General features: G+C 43.6%; 1 protein-coding gene across 1 annotated transcript; it reads left to right on the top strand.

Annotated features, from left to right (window-relative positions):
* The first annotated feature begins 313 nt into the window (after positions 1-313).
* LOC132473347 (uncharacterized) lies at positions 314-2,836 on the top strand. Its single transcript, XM_060073421.1, has 2 exons — positions 314-499; positions 1,646-2,836. Exons 1-2 carry the CDS (start codon positions 410-412, stop codon positions 2,834-2,836), a joined length of 1,281 nt encoding a protein of 426 aa, XP_059929404.1. The 5' UTR covers positions 314-409.
* Positions 2,837-11,502: the final 8,666 nt, after the last annotated feature.

Genomic DNA, 11,502 nt, shown 5'->3' with positions numbered 1-11,502 from the left:
TGTTCAGTGCCTGTTTGTGAGACATGCATTGTTGAAAGATAAGCCTTTGATTTTGTTTAATTTTAATATGCCTTTCATCAACAGTGGTTTGGGGTTTTATAACAACAATTAAAGTGCTTAACTACTGGTGAACGATGTTGCAGAACATATATGGTTTGTGTTGATTGCATGGAAAAGGGAATAACCAGTTACAACTTATATGGTAAGAGCCTGGTAATACCATGGAAACAAACGAGGCTTCCTTTTACAGTACAGTTTCAGCTTACTTACTGGGTAAATTGTCGTGTTTTACTTGGTAACGTCGCAGAACGTAGGGTAGACTGTGTACAGTTGAGTACAGGGTACAGTTGAGACATCCGTAATATCTTTAGTGCGCAAACATGCTTCTGCGCTGATTTTTGCTCTGCACATGCGTATAGACGTCCTCTTTCAGCGTGGGAGATTTGAACTGTGTGTGTGGCTCCGCTACGAAGTTATCGGCAAAAGTCTGTTTTTGCAGGTAAGATTTTGACTTCACCATGTCCATTTCGCAATGAATACCTTCTTACCCCTTCGTGACTCAAAAAGTAATGTTGCATATTTGTAAACGTTAGGTTGTGCTCTAAAAATAGATATATTGCATGGCATAGTTGCATTGAAGGGCATTACGTAATACTGTGTAATGTGCCAGGAGGTCATCGGGGGACAGTTGAGACACATCGTCTCAACTGTACCCGACCTAGAACTCCGTTGCGTTACATATGAAGCGCTTGCCCGTTTATGACAACAGGGTTTGAATCACAATTAGACCAAATTAAAGACATTTGTGAATTCATATTGATGTATATATATATATTTCAACTGTATACTATGAATCTGTGCATTTTACTTGCATGAATGTTGCCAAAACTTCAAAGTTTAAAGTGAAATACAACAAGTGGTTAAACGAGTACAGTTGAGACAGATCATCCTATAGGCAGCTTTACACATTAACTAATAGACTATACTTTTTAAAGCGTGTTTTAATGTTTTTTTGTGTAGCTAGTATATTTATATTGTCATTTAGACATTACATAATACAATTAGGTGTAAAATGTGTTATGTTCCTTCCAAAAAAATAATGGTACAAACGTTGGCAGTAGCCTAAATTATTGTGGTGTGTGTGTTTGTGAGAGAGAGAGAGGGGGGGGGACTTTGTATTTATTTATTTATTTATTTATTTATGTATTTATTTATTTATTTCCCTACTTGCTTACTAACTTATTTGTCTGTTACAGGATGCCACGATCGAGAGTTAGGTCTACAAATAGGGGAGTGCCACTAGAGGACTTAGAGAGGGCTTCCAGGTCTATTGAGTCAGGATTGTCATACAGGAAGGTCGCTGAGATCTTTGGCATACCGCTTTCTACATTGGGCCGCTACGTGAGGAAGAAAGGGGCAATGGCAGCGCAGGGAGTAACAGGGCGTCCCTCAGTAGGCTACAGGGGGTGCAATGCTGTGTTTACAGTACAGCAGGAGCAGAGCCTGGTAGCCTATGTCAAGAAGGCTGCGGCGATGTATTATGGTTTACCGCCAAAAGAAGTGTAATGTAATGTATGAGCCTAACGTGCTTTTTGCATTTCTAAATGTTTTTTTGTTTGTTTGTTTGTTTGTTTGTTTGTTTAAGGTCCGCAAACTTGCCTTTGAGGTTGCCAAGACGTACAACATAAAGATCCCGGATAAGTGGAATGAGGATTCCATGGCCAGTGCCAGCTGGTTCACAAATTTCATGAAGAGGCATCACAAGCTGTCGATCAGAAGGCCCCAGGCAACCAGCCTTTACAGGCAGAGTAGCTTTAATGAAACGAATGTGAACAAGTTCTTCACCAAGCTCACATCAGTGTACAGCAAGTACCAGTTTCAGCCACAGGATGTCTGGAATATGGACGAAACCGGACTCATGACAGTCCAGAAGCCAGGCCACCTTGTGGCAACGAGAGGGGAACGCCGGGTGGGGAGCATCACCTCGGCAGAGAGGGGAACCCTCGTGACGATGGCACTGGCCTGCAATGCCATGGGGAACATTATCCCACCCCACTTCATTTTCCCCCGGAAAAGGTTTTTGCCCCATTTTGTGCTGGGTGGTCCTGAGGGGTGCCTTGGCACAGCCAATGGGAGTGGGTGGATGCAGGAGGAGGATTTCTTGACTTACCTCAGGCACTTTGTGCATCATACAAGGGCGTCGGCGGAGAAAAAAGTCCTTCTCCTGCTGGACAATCATTCCTCCCACATTTCAACGGCCGCAATCAACTACTGCAGAGAGAATGGGGTGGTCATGCTGTCCTTTCCACCCCATTGCACACACCACCTGCAACCCCTTGATAAGGCAGTGTATGGGCCATTGAAGAGGCTGCTTGCAAGTGAGATGGACCAGTGGCACCGTCACCACCCCGGCAAAACTGTGACAATCTACGACATGCCATCGCTGCTGAACACCATCCTGCTGGAGGCGGCATCCCCAAGAAACATCTTGAAGGGGTTCAGCAGCACGGGGATTTGGCCGCTGAACAAAGACATTTTCCCAGCTGATGTCTTCCTCCCAGCCTCGGTGACAGACAGACCCCCTCCAGTCATCCCTGGGCCATCCCATGACGACCCCTCCCTCTCTCTCCCTGGGCCATCCAACACTGACCCCTCTGTGATGTGCAGCGCGGATCTCTCTCTCTCTCTCTCTCCCTCGCCGGCCCATCCAACGTCGACCCCTCTCTCTCCCTCGCCGGCCCATCCAACGCCGACCCCTCTCTCTCCCTCGCCGGCCCATCCAACGCCGACCCCTCTCTCTCCCTCGCCGGCCCATCCAACGCCGACCCCCCTGTGATGCGCCGCGCCGACCCCTCTCTTTCTCTCGCCAAGCCATCCGCCGACCTCTCTCTCTCTCTCGCCGGCCCATCCAACGCGGATCTCTCTCTCTCCCTCCCTGGGCCTGCTGCCGATGTGTCATCACAGCTTCTTGACGGCTCCCTCACCCTTGTGTTCCCAGAATTCCCAGACTTGGAGTTGGTGACCATTCTTTTGGGGGAACATGAAGAAGTTGTCGTCACTACTGAGGTAAGGAAAACACATACCACATTTAATAATTGATTTCACATTATGATTTTGAAAATGCAATGCTCAGTTTTGATGTGTTTGCAATAAAAAAATGTTTGTGCTTTTGTCCATCTTCACTAGGAAAATGAATTTTCACCCGAGAATGTCAGGCCCTTTCCACGTGCTGGCCCGAGGAAAGCGAGCAGCAGCAGGAGGAAGAGGAACACAGAGATCCTCACAGACACTCCAGTAAAGGAGGCTATGGAGGAGAAGAAGGCTGCACCAAAAAAGGTGAAGCGCAACATACTGATGGAGAAAAAAAATGGAGAGAAGGTGGGGAAAACAAAAAACATATGAGGATACTCAATGCCTTGTGTGCTCGGAATGACTTTTTAAGGCTGACAAGGCTTTTTATACATACCTGACAAGAATGAGGTCAAGAGGGACTGGAGGGAATGATCTATGATGCAAAAAGAAATGTATAGGAAATGAATGTAATTGTTTTAAACAGTACAGTTCATGATACATACAGTGTGTGAAACAGTACAGGACTAGGCCTAGGTTTTGTGCAGGTAAAGAAGATGGGAATGTGTAAATTCATCTTAAATCAAAACTGAAAGGTCCTAGAAAACATTGGGCCAGGTGTGGCACCATATTCTGGCTTTGCTTGACCTTTATATTGCAATTGCAAATTGCATCTCTGGTTCAGGATTACTATTATTAGCCTATTATAGTGATTGGTGGATTTTTCTTTAAACTTGACTAACAAGTGATGTCAAGATCACTGGTCGATTTGTTTCATTTTTTAGAACATGACGTCACACAAGCGTCAATCGCGTACTCGTTCATATTTCTAGCTTTTATGTATTTTCTGTGATCTTAGATAAATAAATAAGTGGGTAGCAGAGGTTGCGCTAGACTTTTTCATTGTCCGTCATTTTGACGGACAGAATCGTAAAAAATCCGTCATTGTCCATTATTATCTGTCATTTTATTTAATTTTTTTAATGGTAATATAGGCCTAGGCCTAAGCTATAATGCTTATATTCAATAGCCTCACTTGTTTTTATTGACTTATTTTCATTAAAAACAAGCGTGTTTCAATAATAATTAATAATTTATTTCTGCATTTCTTTCTGACGGTGAGAACTCGATTTTTCCGCTTTTAAAACATTGCGGCTGTTGTGCCTTAACATAGAACGATGTATGGGCTGTAATGGGCTATTTTTAGCTGAACGAAGACAATTATAGTGAAAATGAACAGTCCACTTATAATTCTTGGTAATCTTCTGTAGGCAGCTCAAACTTTCCTTCTTGCCCGCATGGATTTGAAAAGTGTGCTTGCTTGCTTGAAATCAAACGTATCGATGGATACTGCTGCCGAGGCGATTGTCATTAGATGCTGCGTCTTTGCCTCCGACAGACGACTTCTCGTGGCGGTTTTTATGTTATTTTGAAGGCTGAATCCGCGCTCAGCTGCAACACTTGACACTGGGATAACCAGCGCCACTTCAGCCAGCGCTCTAAAATCGGGAAACATTTCCCCTAGCGAAGTGATGAGCAGCCGACAGGAGCCCCTGAACGAGGGATTTCCCGACCCTGCCAGCACTCTCTTCATCGGGAGAAAATCCCTCTGCATGCGGTCATTCTCAACCAGTGGTGCAGCTGCACCCCGCGGTGACCCGTAGTGGGCACAGACGCGCTCCAATGCGCGCTCCAATGCCTCTAGTCCGTGGGTCTTCAACGCGCTGTCAGCTGTAGGATAGCGCGAGCACGGTGTCGAGATCTGCGATGATTCCCACAGGGTGGCCGCAGGGTATTAAAAAGTCTTAAAAAGTCGTAAATCAATTTTCATCAAAATAAGGCCTTAAAAAGTATTAAATTGTCTTAAATTCAGATTGCATTGGTCTTAAATATTTGTGTGCCATGTCAGTGCGAAAATGCGGGCAATCTGTTCTGCCAAATATTTTTTTTCCGGTAGCCTGTGCGCTGCGTCTTTGGTTAGGTCAGAGCGTAGACTACTGCGCAGCTAAAGCGTCTACATACAAGTGATTAGATAGCCTAATAGCTGGCTAGCCTGCTAACTAGCTTTCTAGTCCTGTCAGTGCTATTTCCACCCGCTAGCAATGTATTAATTTTACCTTACAACGAACTAACAGTTTATGGAAATTAAACGGAGGTTACTTAAACATATTTATCCGGAGGTTACTTAAACATATTTATCACAGTGTGAGACAGCAAAAAAACAAAACGTTATACATTTACGTTACGTTCTAATATGTGAACGTTAGCACATCATTCATTCAACTCCATTGGTAGCTAACGTTACTGTTGCTCTGATTTTGGTAGGTGGTCTACCTGTTGCTTTGATCGCTAACTTGCCACTGTACCGCAATCCCTGGAATGCTTTGAGTAGTAAAACACGAACAATGTCCTATGTTTCCATTGTGCACTTTAATTGCAAATGTTATTTTCTTGCTGTCGTTCAAATGATCGGAACTTCTTGCATTTGTTTAGGGCTGATTCTCGTAGCCTAGATTTGAGGGGATATTAACCCCACCCCCCCGATTACGCCACTGCCAGGGCTCCTGTTTATTGGTTTATCATCTAGGGTCAGTGTTTTGTTTATTAGGGGTCCAAGCCAACAGGTTGGATCCCTATTGTTTTTGTAAGGATTTTTTTTATTAGGGGTCCAAGCCAACAGGTTGGATCCCTATTGTTTTTGTAAGAATTTTTATTAGGGGTCCAAGCCAACAGGTTGGATCCCTATTGTTTTTGTAAGGATTATTATTCTACCTCCCCCTGAAAGTGGAACCACAGCCCAAACCGTAAATGGTGCACACGCGCCAATTACATGACTAGATCCAGAATCGGCACCGCTACTCAGATAACAAAATCCAGACATGCCGGTCCCTAGGTGGCGCTATACCAAGGAATACGCGTTTGGGGCTATAACTCCCACACCGAACCTCCCTGAGTCCAAAAACTTGTACACACAGATGCACTGGAGTCTGCTGCAGCTTTTGGCCTAGGCCACGCCCATTTGCGTCTATGAATATTTTTCGCTAAATCGCGAAAACCGCAAAACTGTATTTTCGCTACTCCTCCCACATTTCTTGACCAATCAACACCAAACTTTGCCCACGGCATCGTCAGACGCACACAAAAAATAAAATTCGAACACTTTTTTGATCCGACCTTCGACGACGAAACGGTAGCGTTTGGAATATTGGTATATTAGCTAAATTAGACGTGGAAAATCAAAAATCCAAAAAAAACTAAAAGTAGACATCGGATCGAGTCCAAATTCTACACACATGTCGGTGCTAACCTTAATGTCATTCGATAAAAAATTCGGAATATTTCGCCATTAGGGGGCGCAATAAACGAGGAAATTGTATATCTTCTACAAAATTTCGCCGCGAAAACGCTACACTGACTTCTCGCTACTCCTACCACAGTCAAATCCTTTGTATCCACAGGTTCAGGGTAGCGTTTTGAACACATGCTTCGCGTTGTGCCGGCGAAATGCACATTTCTTGTCGCGTTGTGCCGGCGAAATGCACACTTCTTGGACCCCTGCATAATTAGGGGTCCAAGCCAACAGGTTGGATCCCTATTGTTTTTGTAAGGATTTTTCTTATTAGGGGTCCAAGCCAACAGGTTGGATCCCTATTGTTTTTGTAAGGATTTTTTTTATTATTAGGGGTCCAAGCCAACAGGTTGGATCCCTATTGTTTTTGTAGGGATTTTTATTATTATTAGGGGTCCAAGCCAACAGGTTGGATCCCTATTGTTTTTGTAAGGATTTTTATTAGGGGTCCAAGCCAACAGGTTGGAACCCTATTGTTTTTGTAATTATACTAACCCCCTTAAAAGTGGTACCACAGCCCAAACCGTAAAAGCTGCACACACGCCAATTACATGACTTGATCCAGGTCTGTTCGGACTACGCAGACAACAAAATCCAGACACGCCGGTCACTAGGTGGCGCTATAACTATAAAATCGCGTTTGGGGCTATAACTCCCACAGCGAACCTCCCAGAGTCCAAAAGCTTGTACACACAGATGCACTGGAGTCTGCTGCATCTTTTGGCCTAGGCCATGCCCATTTGCGTCGATGAATATTTTTCGCTAAATCGCGAAAACCGCAAAACTGTATTTTCGCTACTCCTCCCACATTTCTCGACCGATCAACACCAAACTTTGCACAAGGCATCTTCAGACGCACACGCAAAGAAATCATAGACAGTTTTTTGATCCGACCTTCGACGACGAAACGGTAGCGTTTGGAATATTGGTATATTAGCTAAATTAGACGTGGAAAATCCAAAATCCAAAAAAATAAAAAATCAGACATCGGATCGAGTCCAAATTGTACACACATGTTGGTGCTAACCTTAATGTCGTTCGATAAAAAATTCGGAAAATTACGCCATTAGGGGGCGCAATAAACGAGGAAATTGTATATCTTCTACAAAATTTCGCCGCGAAAACGCCACACTGACTTCTCGCTACTCCTACCACGGTCAAATCGTTTGTATCCACAGGTTCAGGGTAGCGTTTTGAACACATGCTTCGCGTTGTGCCGGCGAAATGCACATTTCTTGTCGCGTTGTGCCGGCGAAATGCACACTTCTTGGACCCCTGCATAACTGCTTGCAGTTCTAGTTAGGGGTCCAAGCCAACAGGTTGGATCCCTATTGTTTTTGTAAGGATTTTTAGGGGTCCAAGCCAACAGGTTGGAACCCTATTGTTTTTGTAGTGTTTATTAGGGGTCCAAGCCAACAGGTTGGATCCCTATTGTTTTTGTAAGGATTTTTCTTATTAGGGGTCCAAGCCAACAGGTTGGATCCCTATTGTTTTTGTAAGGATTGTTTTTATACTACCTCCCCCTGAAAGTGGAACCACAGCCCAAACCGTAAATGGTGCACACGCGCCAATTGCATGACTAGATCCAGAATCGGCACCGCTACTCAGACGACAAAATCCAGACACGCCGGTCCCTAGGTGGCGCTATACCAAGGAATACGCGTTTGGGGCTATAACTCCCACACCGAACCTCCCAGAGTCCTAAGACTTGTACACACAGATGCACTGGAGTCTTCTGCATCTTTTGGCCTAGGCCACGCCCATTTGCGTCTATGAATATTTTTCGCTAAATCGCGAAAACCGCAAAACTGTCTTTTCCCTACTCCTCCCACATTTCTTGACCAATCAACACCAAACTTTGCACACGACATCGTCAGACGCACACAAAAAATAAAATTCGAACACTTTTTTGATCCGACCTTCGACGACGAAACGGTAGCGTTTTGAATATTGGCATATTAGCTAAATTAGACGTGGAAAATCAAAAATCCCAAAAAATCCAAAAGTAGACATCGGATCGAGTCCAAATTGTACACACATGTCGGTGCTAACCTTAATGTCGTTCGATAAAAATTTCGGAAAATTTCGCCATTAGGGGGCGCAATAAACGAGGAAATTGTATATCTTCTACAAAAATTCGCCGCGAAAACGCTACACTGACTTCTCGCTACTCCTACCACAGTCAAATCCTTTGTATCCATAGGTTCAGGGTAGCGTTTTGAACACATGCTTCGCGTTGTGCCGGCGAAATGCACACTTCTTGTTATTATTATTCCCAGGTAGAAGTGGTACCACAGCCCAAACCGTAAATGTTGCACATACGCCAATTGCATGACTAGTTCCAGGTCTGTGATGTGTACGTAGACGACCAAATCCAGACATGCTGGCCACTAGGTGGCGCTATACCAAGGAATACGCGTTTGGGGCTATAACTCCCACAGTCCAAAATGTTATGTTATTGATAACATGACTGAAGTTTGACTTTTTGCACCATTCCAATACTTACAGGGAACTAGTCATCATATCTTCCGCTCCATGAAACACATGTTAATGCTCAGTAGTACACATGTTCTTTCATGTATTTGCATTGTTCTAATATGCATTCATTTTCAATGGGTATCAATGTGTCTGAAACAGGTGCATCCCAATTTTAACATTCACATTAGATGGCCTTTAGAAAAATGTTTTTGGGGGTGAAGTGGCTGTGTGTGCCACTAATTCACAGATGGGATAAATGCAGTGACCAAATTCCTTGTATGTGTGAGCATACTTGGCAAAAAAAGCTGATTAATTCTATAGGCCCCTGTGGCACGGCCTATGCTTTTGTCCCCCCTTGCATTACTTTAAGTAGTTTTTAAACCAGTACTTTTATACTTTTACTGAAGTAAAAAGCTTCAGTTGATACTTCAACTTCTACAGAAGTATTTTTAAACGCTAGTATCTATACTTCTACTTGAGTAATGAATGTGAATACTTTTGACACCTCTGGATGTCAATTTGTGTAAATGAAGTGTAATAAATAAACAATATGAAATGTTTTTCATTTTTTATTCACGCTTAACACATCACTCTTAACACATCACTCTATTTACACTCCATTTACATTGTCCTCCGTTTCCGTTTTCAGGGGCTTGGTAGTAGATCTGCAAAATGTAAAGAGAAAAGTATCAGTTTTCCGTATTTTTTTTAAAAAAATGAGCAAAGTCATGCAGGTTACATGGACATAAAGCCTGCATGGATTTTTATAACCAATTGAAAAGAAGAAGGTGTACCTCCATTCCCGTTCTCGTCCATGATGTCATCGTTGTCTCTGGTTGAACACAATTGCGGGGTATCAGTATCTGATGGGAGGAAAGATTGTTAGGGGTCCAAGCCAACAGGTTGGATCCCTATTGTTTTTGTAAGAATTTTTATTAGGGGTCCAAGCCAACAGGTTGGATCCCTATTGTTTTTGTAAGGATTTTTTTTATTATTATTATTATTCTTCCCGCCATAGAAGTGGGACTACAGCCCAAACCGTAAACGGTGCACACACGCCAATTGCATGACTAGATCCAGGTCCGGCACCGCTACTCAGATAACCAAATCCAGACACGCCGGTCCCTAGGTGGCGCTATACCAAGGGAAAATGCGTTTGGGGCTATAACTCCCACACCGAACCTCCCACAGTCAAAAACTTGTACCCACATATCCACTGGAGTCTGCTGCATCTTTTGGCATAGGCCACGCCCATTTGCGTCTATAATTTTTTTTCGCAAAATCGCGAAAACCGCAAAACTGCCTTTTCCCTACTCCTCCCACATTTCTTGACCAATCGACACCAAACTTTGCACACGGCATCTTCAGACGCACACGCAAAGAAATAATAGACAGTTTTTTGATCCGACCTTCGACGACGAAACGGTAGCGTTTTGAATATTTGTCGCTTAGCTACGTTTTAAGTCGAAAATCTAAAATCCAGAAAAAAAAGATATTAGACGTCGGATCGAGTCCAAATCTTAGACACATGTTAGCGCTACCCTTAATGGCATTCTATAAAAAATTCGGAATATTTCGCCATTAGGGGGCGCAATAAACGAGGAAATTGAATATCTTCTAATTGGCCTAAGGAATGTTCTTCAAACTCGAGGGAAACCATCAAGGGGCAATCCCGAGTCTATATAGAAAATATGACCAAGAATTATTAATGTGGGCGGGAGTTATTTGGAAAAGGAAAATTGTCTTCGGAAATTTCGCCACAAGGCGGCGCCAAAAAACTAAGACATTGTATGTCTCTTAATTTGCCAATGGAATGTTCTGAAAACGCGTTTTGGGCTATAACTCCCACACCGAACCTCCCACAGTCAAAACCTTTATATCCACAGATTCACTGGAGTCAGCTGCATCTTTTGGCACACGCCGTGCCCATTTGTTTTGAACACATGCTTCGCGTTGTGCCGGCGAAATGCACATTTCTTGTTGCGTTGTGCCGGCGAAATGCACACTTCTTGGACCCCTGCATAACTGCTTGCAGTTCTAGTTATTATTCTTACCTCCTTAAAAGTGGGCCCACACCCCAAACCGTAAATGGTGCCGACACGCGAATTGCATGACTAGATCCAGATCTCTTCGGACTACGCAGACGACAAAATCCAGACACGCCGAACACTAGGTGGCGCTATACCAAGGGAAAACGCGTTTGGGGCTATAACTCCCACACCGAACCTCCCACATGCAAAAACTTGTACCCACATATTCACTGGAGTCTGCTGCATCTTTTGGCATAGGCCACGCCCATTTGCGTCTATAATTATTTTTCGCAAAATCGCGAAAACCGCAAAACTGTATTTTCGCTACTCCTCCCGCATTTCTTGACCAATCAACACCAAACTTTGCACACGACATCTTAAGACGCACACGAAAATAAATACTCAAACTCTTTTTTGATCCAACCTTCGACGACGAAACGGTAGCGTTTTGAATATTTGTTTATTAGCTATGTTTTACGTCGAAACGCAAAAATTAACAAAATAGCAAAATTAGACATCGGATCATGTCCAACTTTTAGACGCATGTCGGTGATACCCTTAAGGTCGTTCGATAAA

This window comes from Gadus macrocephalus, chromosome 15 (genome assembly GCF_031168955.1).
Source record: "Gadus macrocephalus chromosome 15, ASM3116895v1".
Lineage (NCBI taxonomy): Eukaryota > Metazoa > Chordata > Actinopteri > Gadiformes > Gadidae > Gadus > Gadus macrocephalus.
This window is presented reverse-complemented; position numbering and strand designations above follow the sequence as displayed.

Excerpts from the sequence above, each read along its gene's own strand:
- LOC132473347 (XM_060073421.1), top strand. The coding sequence starts at position 410 with ATGCGTATAGACGTCCTCTTTCAGCGTGGGAGATTTGAACTGTGTGTG. Across the intron at positions 500-1,645 it reads GCAAAAGTCTGTTTTTGCAG|GTCCGCAAACTTGCCTTTGA; the intron begins GTAAGATTTTGA and ends TGTTTGTTTAAG.